Raw genomic sequence first — 13,357 nt, forward strand, 5'->3', positions numbered from 1 at the left:
TGCAAATGTTTCATGCTATGCTATGCTATGCTAAGTCACTTCAGTCGTGGCCAACTCTGTGCGACCCCATAGACCGCAGCCCACCAGGCTCCCCCGTCCCTGGGATTCTCCAGGCAAGAACACTAGAGTGGGTTGCCATTTCCTTCTCCAATGCATGAAAGTGAAAAGTGAAAGTGAAGTCGCTCAGTCGTGTCTGACTCTTAGCGACCCCATGGACTGCAGCCTACCAGGCTCCTTCATCCTTCATGGGATTTTCCAGGCAAGAGTACTGGAGTGGGGTGCCATTGCCTTCTCCGAAATGTTTCATAACACATGAAATATAATTAGTACAATAGTTTATGGGTATAATATCTAAATAAATATACATTTACTGTGGGAATATGTGCTCCACAATTTTTTTTTCCAGAAGTATATAATCAAAAAAGTTTGGGGGCCAATGATTTAGAAAAAGTTCCAATCATCAAAGGGGCAACGGCCGTCAAAGACGTCTGTAAATGGATGCAACATGGGAAATGTCTCTCTTCTAAATAAGCCTTAACTCATGCCATTGCTATGAAATAGCAGTATTATAGCTAGAAGGAGGTGTAGCATGTTGGGAGACGATAAACAGACCTGAAAAAGGCAGAATAACGTACTTTTTTGGACAGTGTATCGTGTTCTTTTTTGAGGTTATCGATCATTTTTTTTTCTTCAACTAAAGCCTCTTCAATGTCCAGCCTTTTCTCTCGAAGTTGAAGGGCCAGTTCAAAGAGACCCATATCACAATCTGAAAAGACAGTCAAAATAAAAAAGCAGCTCCATTTGTTAGAGAATATAGTAATAAGTGTGGACTTTGGGGCTTCAGAATTATTAATGTCCATCTACTCCAATAAGGTTTCACTACACTTAGGGCTCCAGGTAGAAATTATAATGGTATTAATAATCATGATAGGGACTTTCCTGCCAGTCCAGTGGCTAAGATTCTGAGCTCTCAATTCAGGGGACTTGGGTTCAATCCCTGGTCAGGGAACTAGATTCTGCATGCTGAAACAAAGATCAAAGACCCCAGTGCTGCAACTGAGACCCAGCATAGCTAATATTTTAAAAAAAGAATAATAATCATGATAGTGGCTGTGATGTTAGTACTGATGTTCTGCCTGCAATGCAAGAGATCCCAGTGCAATTCCTGGGTCGGGAAGATCCCCAGAGAGGGGATAGGCTACCCACTCCAGTATTCTTGGGCTTCCTTTGTGGCTCAGCTGGTAAAGAATCTGCCGGCAATGCAGGAGACCTGGGTTCGATCCCTGGGCTGGGAAGATCTCCTGGAGAAGGGAAAGGCTACCCACTCCAGTATTCAGGCCTGGAGAACTCCATGGACTATATAGTCCATGGGGTTGCAGAGTCAGACATGACTGACCGACTTTCACTCACGTAAGAATCTTAAGACTGTAAGAATATTTCAGACTGGTTTCACCAGTGAAAACAGTGAATATAAATTGCCAAGAATCTCCAGGAGATATAAAAATTGCCCTTAAAAAACAGGTTTGAAATATGAAAATTTAATGGTTTGGCCAAAAGGGAGAGTTTTATAAAAATACACATATGTAGTTTTAAATACACACATGTACATACACATATATAAATTTTCTGTTTCTCGGTAAAATGAAACTTTCTGCATAATTTATGACTGAATCAACTATAGATTGTCTGCAGATTATTTAATTTGGTACTCATAAATAGCAGCCTCAAGAAATAGGAAGTAAATTATCTAGAGAGTCCCCAAAAGTATTAGACTATACTTCATGCTTATTATACCATCCTTTCCTTAAATATTATGAAACAATTGAGAAACCAAAAAAGAGGGCCTTTTTGGTATTATCATCCATAGTCAAACGTCACAAAGAATGCACGGTTTTATCCAACTTACTTGTCGGGCAGATAGAATCATCAAAAACCTCATCTTCAGATCCAGACTCATCCTCATCACTCTCCAAGCTGGATTCTTCTTCACTTGATTCTTCACTTTCCTCCTCTTCATCTAAGGAGAGAGAAAAATACTGTTAATAAGCAGAGAAGTTCCTGTGTTAAGATAAATCCCAGATTTTAAAAATAAATCATTTTCAATGAATTAGTTACTAGGAAAACAAGGGGTAAATAAGGAAATTACTCAATATTTTTAGAAGAATTTAAAATAGTTAAGGACACAGGGACCGCAAACTCAAGTGCCTGCAAAAGGTTATGCAATTAATTTTGGTGCATTGAGTCAGAGCGGGGTGAGACCAAGCTGTTTGTGCTGTGATCTACCTAATGCACCCTTGGTTATACATCATAGTGCTCTGAAAACAGAGAGGATTTTCATAACTTCTCTGAACTAAGTAATACTAGTTATAATCTTTACTTAACCTACTTAGTGTGAATATTCATGTCTTACTGTGGAAGTATTAATATTAAATGTTTGATTTAGAGATTCTGCACCAAACCCTGTTGGGGCTGTTAGTTGATAAAGGCTCTCTTTAACCAAACTTGAGTCAGGCTCCTCTGAGTCCTCTGTCTGGTCCTTGGCCCATGCTCTGTCCTTGGCCCATTTAGTCGAGTTTTAGCAAAAGTCCTGTTGAGTCGATTTAGTAAAATTCACTACCCTTAATATCTGGTTAAATTCCTTTTCCCTTAACCTTAATATCTTATCACTCTGGCCTGCCTTCAACAAAAATCCTGTTATGTCAGTTTAGCAAAGAATTACCCTACCTCTCAGTAGTTTTCCATCAACTAACCCCAATCTTACTCCCTGGCTATAAGTCTCCATTTGCCTTGTATTCAGAGTTGAGCTGATCTCTCTCTTACTATAAAATCCCATGATAGTGGTCCCCTGAATAAAGTCTGCCTTATTGTTCGTTAACAAGTGTCATGAATGATTATTTCTTTAACAATATCATATTGTGTTTAATATGTTTTATAAAATATAAATTTTTTGAATACTAAAATATATCTGTTCCCAAGAATTTTAGATAAGGATTGTATGCCTCTTCCATTCAACTCTACTCCATTTTCTTTTAAAACACTTTGAGTCCATGTATGAACAATTAATGGTTTCTATTTTATGGAACATCAAAAAATATAAAGATATGTGGACCTCATACTCACTAGAAAACTTCTTAAATTAAGATGTCTCTTAAAATTAGTGATCTGTACCACCTTATGAAATAAATCAATGTTTATAATTAGGCTTTAAGATTCTTACATAGATGTCTGCTTTCAGGAAGATGAAGTAGATCTACTTCCCCTATTCTTCCCACTAAATACAGCTAAAACCCCTGGACATTAAATATAAAATGAACACAAGAAAACTCTGAGAAGTGGAAAGGAGAAGGCAGATCTACTATGCACTTTGAATCCTGAAGAACAACACTGTGGTGATTTCCTTGGATTTTCTTTTTGCCATATATATCTCTGAGATGAAGAAGACTAAGTCAGTCTAACCTGAAACACCAACAGGTAGGGACACAGGAAGACCCAATCAGAACCTGCTGTCTCCAGCCAAATGACCAGAAAGAGGCAGATTAGCAACACAGAAAACTTGAAGAAACACCACACAAAAATACCGTGGTCCCACTCACACCCACATTGGCAAAGGTTTAATGGAGCCTAGACAAGCCAAAACATTTCACATAAAACAGTACGATGTACATTATTTGCAAGTGCTCACAGAATATACCCTTGCCAAGCTGTAATGAGGCACCCCACCATTCCAACTAGGATGGTGTCAGAAAAGGTCAAGTAAAGAGTCAAGATATTTATTCTTTCTGAGGGTAACCAGTCCCCTTACCCACCAACCACCAAGATGTCTGTGGCGATCACAGTCTGGACCTGCATTCGCAGATGGCAGCAATAAGGTTCTCTTCACCCTCCCTGCAGAGGTGGTGTCAGAAGAGGCCTGGTGGGGAGTCAGGACTTCTACCATTGCCCAGAGGTGCCAAGGCCTTCCCCACCATGTTGTCAGTAGGGACTCTGTGAGGAGCTAGCCTTCCCATCTGCACACAGAGGTAACAAGGAGAATTCCCTTCCCTTCGGTGACAATAAAACGTGAGTACCTCCACCTGGAGATAAGGAGGAGGCACCCATTCCTTCCTCTGGCAGAACAGTGTTAGAGAAAGCCAAGTAAACCAGAAGATTTAAGTAAGATACAGAGTCTAATACATAATATGAAATTTTCCAGGTTTTAGCTGAAAGTCATACCAAGAACCAGAAAGATCTCTAACTGCATGAAAAAAGACAATCAATAAATGTTAACACCAAGATGACAGAAATAGAATTATCTGATGAAGTATTTTAAACATGCAGGATAAAAATGCTTCAGCGAGCAATTATGAACACACTTGAAGCAAAGATATAAAGTCTCAGGCTTTTTATTTATTTATATAAGGAAAAAGTAAATAGAAATTTTAGAACTGAAAAATACAATAATGAAAACTAAGGGATGGGGTCAACAGTAGAATAGAAAGGACAGAAAAACGAATCCATGAACTTGAAGATAGAAAAATAGGAATTAGTCATTCTGAACCATAAAGAGAAAACAAACTGAAACAAACAAAACCCAAACCCCAGAGCCTCAGGGGCCAATGAGATAATGAAAAGTCTAAAAGTCATGGCATCGGAGTGCCATAAAGGAGTCAGGAAAGAGGAGGTCTTTAAAAGGACTTGAAGAAATAATGGCTGAAAACTTCTCAAAATGGGAAAAGTACATAAACCTACAGATTAAAGAACTTGAATGTATTCCAAAGAGGATAATTCCAAATTCGACACTAAATCACATAACGGTCAAACTTCTGAAAACTAAAGAGAAAAAATACTGAAGGCAAAGAAAGACAAGTGATTCTTCACCTACAGAGGATAAGCAATTTGAATATTAGAGGGTTTCTCGCCAGAAACCACGGTGACCAGAAGGAAGTGGCACAGTATTTTTCAAATGTTGAAATATCAACCTAGAATACTACATCCAATGAAAATGTCTTTCAGAAAAAGAGGGGAAATCAAGACATACTTAGATTATGGGAAAAAAATTTTTAATTGCCACCAGTATACCCTCCCTAAAAGAATGGATAAAGGAAACTCTTTAAGCAGAGGGAATTTTTTCTTTTTTTTAAAAAGGAAATTTTGAATAAAAATACGGATAAAGCCTATATGGATAGGCTTTCCTCCAAGTGCTTAAATAATGTTTGATAATTGAAGCAAAAATTATAACATTGTCTGATATGGTTCCAGATGTATGCAGAGGAAATATTTAAGACAATCATATGATAAATGAGGAAGAAACTGGGATATAAAGGTAGGTAAGGATTCTATACTTGACTTAAATTGGTAAAATGATGACACTGGTAGACTGGGATAAATAATGAATATATATATATAAAATATAGACAGCAACCACTAAAAAAGTTATACAAAGAGATACGTTAAAAAGTGCTCAGTTCAGTTCAGTCGCTCAATCGTGTCCGACTCTTTGCGACCCCATGAACCGCAGTATGCCAGGCCTCCCCGTCCATCACCAACTCCTGGAGTTTACTCAAACTCATCTCCATTGAGCCGGTGATGCCATCCAACCATCTCATCCTCTGTTGTCCCCTTCTCCTCCTGCCTTCAATCTTTCCCAGCATCAGGGTCTTTTCAAAAGAGTCAGTTCTTCGCATCAAGTGGCCAAAGTATTGGAGTTTCAGCTTCAACATCAGTCCTTCCAATGAATATTCAGGACTGATTTCCTTTAGGATCGACTGGTTGGATCTCCTTGCAGTCCAAGGGACTCTCAAGAGTCTTCTTTAACACCACAGTTCAAAAGCATCACTTTTTCAGCACTCAGCTTTCTTTATAGTCCAATTCTCACATCCATACATGACTACTGTAAAAAGTGCTAGAGAAAATAAAATGGAATCCTAAAAAATGTTCAACTAACCCACAGGAAGGTAGGAAAAAGAAGAAAGACAAAACAGATATAAAATGGCAGACTTAAACCCTAATAGATCAAATATAAGTGGTTCGATATACCAATTAAAAGACAGAGTGGATGAAAAACATTATTCAGCCATACGCTACCAGAAAGTCACTTCTAAGGCAACTATATAGTCAAACTGAAATTAAAAGGAGGGAAAAGATATATCATACAACTATTTATAAAATCAAAGCAGAAATGACTATAATAATATAGGATAAAATGGACTTAAGAACAAGGAAAATTACCCAAGACAGAGAAAGATATTAAATAATGATAAATATGCCAATTTATCAAGAAAACATAGAAATCTTAACAGTGTATACATAAAACAACAGAAATATGGGAAGTAAAAACTGATAAAAATGAGAGGAGAAATAGATAAATCCATGAATGCATTTGGAGACCTCCACACCTCAACTCAACATCTGATGCAAAAACCATACAGAAAATCAACAAGGATATAGACGACTCGAACAATACCATCAATCAACAGGATCTGACAGTAATAGAACATGTCACACAAAACAGTACAACATGTAATACATTCTTTGCAAGTGCTCACAGAACATACACCAAGATAGATATGTCAGACCATAAAACAAATCTCAACAACTAAGACAGAATTGAAATCACACAAACTGTGTTCTTTGACCACAATTGAATCAAACTAGAAATCTATAACATAAAGATAACAGGAAAATCTCAAAACACCTGGACCTAAACAACACACTTCTATATAATCCACGGAATCCAGAAGTCACAATGTAAATTTTAAAACTACACTGTCCTGAATGTAAATGAAAATTAACTTCAAGTTTTGTAGAATACAACTAGAGCAGTGCTGAGAGAGAAATTTATAGTGCTAAATTAGAAAAGAGAATAAATTCTCCAGTCAGTGATTTAAGCTCACACCTGAAAACCTAAAAAACAGGAGTACAAAATAAACCCAAAGCAAGCTGAAGAGAGGTAATAGTAAAGATAACAACAGAAAGCAATAAAATTGACAGAAGAAAACAGAGAAAATCACTTATGCAAAGAGCTGACTTGTTCTCAAAAAAATCAGTTGAATTGACAAACCTCTAGTAAAACTACAAAAAAAAAAAAAAAAAAGGAATATAAGAAACAAGGTACCAATATCAAGAATGCAACAGACACTATTACTAAAGACCCTGCAGATATTAAAAGGATAGCAAGGAAATACAATGAGCATCTCTATGCACATAAATCTGGCAACTTAAATGAAACAGACCAATTCCACAAAATACAAATTACCACAACCCACCCAATATAAAGATTATATGAATAGTTCTGTAACTATTAAGAACACTGAAATTCTAATTGTAAAACTACCTTGAAGAAATATATTGGCCCAAATAGTTTCACTGGAGAACTCTACCAAACATTTAAAGAATTACCATAAATTCTATACAGTATCTTCCAGAAATATCAGAAAGGGGAGTTGCTTAGTTGCCAAGTCCCGCCCAACCCTTTGTGACCCGATGGACTATAGCCTGCCAGGCTCCTCTGCCCATGGAATTCTCCAGTTAAGAATACGGGAGTGGGTTGCCATTTCCTTCACCAAAAAAGGGGAGAAGACTTCCCAATTCATATTTTGAAGCTAGTATTCTCCTGATACTCAAAACCAAATATAGTATAAAGACAGTACAGTGATCCTCATGAATATAGCCATAAAATTTTTTTAATTTATATTTTATTGAAGGATAATTGCTTTATAGAATTTTGTTGTTTTCTACCAAACCTCCACATGAATCAGCCATAGGTATACATATATCCCCTCCCTTTTGAACCTCCTTCTCATCTCCCTCCCCATCCCACCCCTCTAGATTGATACAACACCCCTGTTTGAGTTTCCTGAACCATAGAGCAAATTCCCGTTGGCTATCTATTTTACATATGGTAATGTAAGTTTCCATGTTACTCTCTCCATACATCTCATCCTCTCCTCCCCTTTCCCTATGTCCATAAGTCTATTCTCTGTCTGTTTCTCCATTGTTGCCCTGTAAGTAAATTCTTCAATACCATTTTTCTAGATTCCATATATGTGCATTAGAACACATATCTTTCTGACTCACTTCACTCTGTATAATAGGTTCTAGGTTCATCCACCCCATCAGAACAGACTCAAATGTGTTCTTTTTTATGGCTGAGTAATATTCCATTGTGTAAATGTACCATGACTTCTTTATCCATTCATCTGTCGATGGACATCTAGGTTGCTTCCATGTTCTAGCTATTGTAAATAGTGCTGCAATGAGCATTGGGATACATGCTCCTTTTTCAATTTTGGTTTCCTCAGATTATATGCCTAGGAGTAGGGTTGCTTGGTCATATGATGGTTTTATTCCTAGTTTTTAAGGAATCTCCATACTGTCTTCCATAGTGGCTGTATCAATTTACATTCCCAACAGTGCAAGAGTGGTCCCTTTTCTCTACACCCTCTCCAGCATTTACATTTGTAGACTTTTTGATGATGGCCATTCTAACTGATGTGAGGTGATATCTCATTGTAGCTGGGAGGGATTAGGGGCAGGAGGAGACGGGGACGACAGAGGATGAGATGGCTGGATGGCATCACTGACTCGATGGACGTGAGTCTGGGTGAACTCCGGGAGTTGGTGATGGATAGGGAGGCCTGGTGTGCTGCGATTCATGGGGTCGCAAAGAGTCGGACACGACTGAGTGACTGAACTGAACTGAACTGAATAATGAGCAATGTTGAGCATCTTTTCATGTGTTTGTTAGTGATCTGTATGTCTTCTTTGGAGAAATGTCTGTAATAGGTCTTTCCCCTACTTTTTGATTGGGTTGTTTGCTTTTCTGGCATTGAGTTGTACGAGCTGCTTGTATATTTTGAAAATTAATCCTTTGTCAGTTGTTTCATTTATGATTACTTTCTCCCATTCTAAGGGCTGTCTTTTCACATTGATTATAGTTTCCTTTGCTGTGCAAAAGCTTTTAACTTTAATCAGGTCCCACTTGCTTAGTTTTGTTTTTATTTCCATTACTCTAGGAGGTGGGTCATAGAGGATCTTGCTTTGACTTATGTCATCGCATGTTCTGCCTATGCTTTCCTCTACGAGTTTTACAGTTTCTGGTCTTACATTTAGGTCTTTAACCCATTTTGAGTTTATCTTTGTATATGGTGTTAGGCAGTGTTCTAATTTCATTGTTTTACATGTAGCTGTCCAGTTTTCCCAGCACCATTTATTGAAGAGGCTGTCTTTGCCCCATTGTACACTCTTGGCTCCTTTGTCAAAAATAAGGTATGCATGGGTTTATTTCTGGGCTTTCTATCTTGTTCCATTGATCTATATTTCTGTTTTTCTGCCAGTATCATACTGTCTTGATGACTGTAGCTTTGTAGTATAATCTGAAGTCAGGAAGGTTGATTCCTCCAGCTCCATTCTTCTTTCTCAAGACTGCTTTGGATATTCAGGGTCTTTTGTTTTTCTGTATGAATTGTGAAATTTTTTGTTCCAGTTCTGTGAAAAATGCCACTGCTGATTTGATAGGCATCACATTGAATTTGTAGATTGCATTTGGTAGTATAGTCATGTTCAAAATATTGATTCTTTCTACCCAGGAACATGGAATATCTCTCCATCTGTTTATGTCATCTTTGATTTCTTTCATTAGTGTCATAATTTTCTGTGTGCAGTTCTTTTGTTTCCTTAGGTAAGTTTACTCCTAGATATTTAATTATTTTTGTTGCAGTGGTGAATGGGATTGAGTCCTTAAACTCTCTTTCAGATTTTTCATTGTTAGTATATAGAAATGCAAGTGATTTCTGTGTATTGATTTTTTTTTCCAAAGGTAATTTTATTTTATTTTATTTTTATTTATTTATTTTTTTTTTAAATTTTATTTTTTAAACTTTACATAATTGTATTAGTTTTGCCAAATATCAAAATGAATCTGCCACAGGTATACATGTGTTCCCCATCCTGAACCCTCCTCCCTCCTCCCTCCCCACACCATCCCTCTGGGTTGTCCCAGTGCACCAGCCCCAAGCATCCAGTATCATGCATTGAACCTGGACTGGCAACTCATTTCATACATGATATTTTACATGTTTCAATGCCATTCTCCCAAATCTTCCCACCCCCTCCCTCTCTCTCAGAGTCCATAAGACTGTTCTATACATCAGTGTCTTGATTTTGTATCCTGTAACTTTGCTAAATTCACTGATTAGATACAGTAATTGTCTGATACTATCTTTAGGGTTTTCTATGTACAGTACCCGATCTGCCTCTTGAGAAATTTGTATGCAGGTCAGGAAGCAACAGTTAGAACTGGACATGGAACAACAGACTGGTTCCAAATAGGAAAAGGAGTACGTCAAGGCTGTATATCGTCACCATTTATTTAACTTATATGCAGAGTACATCATGAGAAACGCTGGACTGGAAGAAACACAAGCTGGATTCAAGATTACCGGGAGAAATATCAATAACCTCAGATATGCAGATGACACCACCCTTATGGCAGAAAGTGAAGAGGAACTCAAAAGCCTCTTGAGGAAAGTGAAAGTGGAGAGTGAAAACATTGGCTTAAAGCTCAACATTCAGAAAACGAAGATCATGGCATCTGGTCCCATCACTTCATGGGAAATAGATGGGGAAACAGTGGAAACAGTGTCAGACTTTATTTTTCTGGGCTCCAGAATCACTACAGATGGTGACTGCAGCCATGAAATTAAAAGATGCTTACTCCTTGGAAGGAAAGTTATGACCAACCTAGATAGCATATTCAAAAGCAGAGACATTACTTTGCCAAAAAAGGTTTGTCTAGTCAAGGCTATGGTTTTTCCTGTGGTCATGTATGGATGTGAGAGTTGGACTGTGAAGAAGGCTGAGCGCTAAAGAATTGATGCTTTTTAACTGTGGTGCTGGAGAAGACTCTTGAGAGTCCCTTGGACTGCAAGGAGATCCAACCAGTCCATTCTGAAGGAGATCAGCCCTGGGATTTCTTTGGAAGGAATGATGCTAAAGCTGAAACTCCAGTACTTTGGCCATCTCATGCGAAGAGTTGACTCATTGGAAAAGACTCTGATGCTGGGAGGGATTGGGGGCAAGAGGGAAGGGGACAACAGAGGATGAGATGGCTGGATGGCATCACCGACTCGATGGACGTGAGTCTGAGTGAACTCCGGGAGTTGGTGATGGACAGGGAGGCCTGGCGTGCTGCGATTCATGGGGTCACAAAGAGTCAGACATGACTGAGCGACTGATCTGATCTGATGTACAGTATCATGTCATCTGCAACCAGTGTGAACTTTACTTCTTTTCCTATCTGGGTTCCTTTTATTTCTTTTTCTTCTCTGACTGCTGTAGCTAGAATTCCCAGAATTATGTTGAATAATAGTGGTGAGAGTGGACATCCCTGTCTTGTTCCTGACCTTAGGGGGAACGCTTTCAGTTTTTCACCATTGAGAATAATGTTTGCTGTAGGCTTATCATATATGGCCTTTACCATGTTGAGGTAGATTCCTTCTATGACCATTTTTTGAAGAGTTTTAATCACAAATGGGTGCTAAATTTTGTCAAAGGTTTTCTCTGCATCTGTTGCGATTATCATATGCTTTCTATCTTTCAATTTGTTAATATGGGGTATCATATTGATTTTCATATATTGAAGAATCCTTGCATTCCTGGAATAAACCCAACTTGGTCATGGTATATGAGCTTCTTGATGTGCTGCTGAATTCTGTTTGCTAAAATTTTGTTGAGGATTTTTTCATCTATGTTCATCAGTGATATTGGCCTGTAGTTTTCTCTTTTTGTGTTGTCTTTGTCTGGTTTTGGTATCAGGGTGAAGGTGGCCTCATAGAATGAGTTTGGAAGTCTTCCTTCCTCTGCAATTTTTGGAAAGAGTTTTAGAAGGATAGGCATTAGCTGTTCTCTAAATGTTTGATAGAATTTCCCTGTGAAGTTATCTGGTCCTGAGCTTTTGTTTTGAGGGAGACTTTTGATTACAGCTTCAATTTCAGTGCTTGCAATTGGGTTGTTCATAATTTCTATTTCTTCCTGGTTCAGTCTTGGAAGACTGAACTTTTCTAAGAATTTGTCCATTTCTTCGATTTTATTGCCATATAGTTGTTCATAATCATTTCTCATAATCCTTTGTATTTCTGCATTGTCTGTTGTAACCTCTCCTTTTTCATTTCTAATTTTGTTGATTTGATTCTTCTCTCTTTTTTTCTCGTTGAGTCTGACTAAAGGCTTGTCAATTTTGTTTATCTTCTCAAAGAACCAGCTTTTAGTTTTATTAATCTTTACAATTGTTTCTTTCATTTGTTTTTCATTTATTTCTGCTCAGATCTTTATGATTTCTTTCCTTCTACTAATTTTTGGTTGGTTGTTGTTCTTCTTCTTTTATTTCCAGTTGTTTTAGGTGTAAAGTTAGGATGTCTATTTGATTTTTTTCTTGTTTCTTGAGGTAGGATTGTATTGTGATAAACTTCCCTCTTAGAACTGCTTTTGCTGCATCCCATAGGTTTTGAGCTGTCATGTTATCATTGTCATATGTTTCTAGAACTTTTTTCATTTCCCTTTTGATTTCTTCAGTAACGTGTTGGTTATTTAGAAATGTGTTGTTTAACATCCATGTGTTTGTGTTTCTTATAGTTTTTTTCTTGTAATTGATATCTTACAAATCATAGCATTGTAGTCAGAGAAGACGCTTGATATGATTTCAATTTTCTTAAATTTTACTGAGGTTTGATTTCTTACCCAAGATGTGATCTGTCCTGGAGAATGTTCCATGTGCACTTGAGAAGAAGGGGTATTCTTCTGCATTTGGATGGAATGCCCTGAAGATATCAATGAGATCCATCTTAGCTAATGTATCATTTAAGATTTGTATTTCCTTATTAATTTTCTATTTTGATGACCTGTCCATTGGTGTGAGTGAGGTGTTAAAGTCTCCTACTATTATTGTATAACTGTCAATTTCTCCTTTTATGTCTGTTAGTGTTTGTCTTATCTATTGAGGTGCACCTATGTTGGGTGCATAGATATTTACAACTGTTATGTCTTCCTCTTGAATTGATCCTTGATCATTATGGAGTGTCCTTTCTTATCTCTTATAATCTTCTTTAAGGCCTACTTTGTCGATATAAGGATTGCTACTCCAGCTTTCTTTTGGTTTCCATTTGCATGGAATATATTTTTCCATCCTCTCACTTTCAGTCTCTATGTGTCTTGAGGTCTGAAGTTGGTTTCTTGTAGACAGCATTTATATGGGTCTTATTTTTGTATCCATTCAGCCAGTCTGTGTCTTTTGGCTGGAGCATTTAATCCATTTACATTTTAAGTAATTATTGATATATATGTTCCTATTGCCATTTTCTTAAATGTTTGCAGTTGATTTTGT

At 37.4% G+C, this 13,357-nt stretch overlaps 1 protein-coding gene across 5 annotated transcripts in view; it reads right to left on the reverse strand.

Moving 5' to 3' along the window:
• CFAP44 (cilia and flagella associated protein 44) overlaps nucleotides 1-13,357 on the reverse strand; it is a 126,764-nt gene that overhangs the window by 12,410 nt on the left and 100,997 nt on the right. For all 5 annotated transcript variants that reach the window (XM_055568169.1, XM_055568166.1, XM_055568168.1 and 2 more), the window contains 2 exons: nucleotides 1,907-2,017; nucleotides 636-766 (listed from right to left, as the gene is read on the reverse strand). In XM_055568169.1, the coding sequence (XP_055424144.1) occupies nucleotides 636-766; nucleotides 1,907-2,017 (242 nt within the window). The remainder of the gene's footprint in view (nucleotides 1-635; nucleotides 767-1,906; nucleotides 2,018-13,357) is intronic.

The sequence above is a fragment of the Bubalus kerabau genome, chromosome 2 (assembly GCF_029407905.1).
Source record: "Bubalus kerabau isolate K-KA32 ecotype Philippines breed swamp buffalo chromosome 2, PCC_UOA_SB_1v2, whole genome shotgun sequence".
NCBI classification, from domain to species: domain Eukaryota; kingdom Metazoa; phylum Chordata; class Mammalia; order Artiodactyla; family Bovidae; genus Bubalus; species Bubalus kerabau.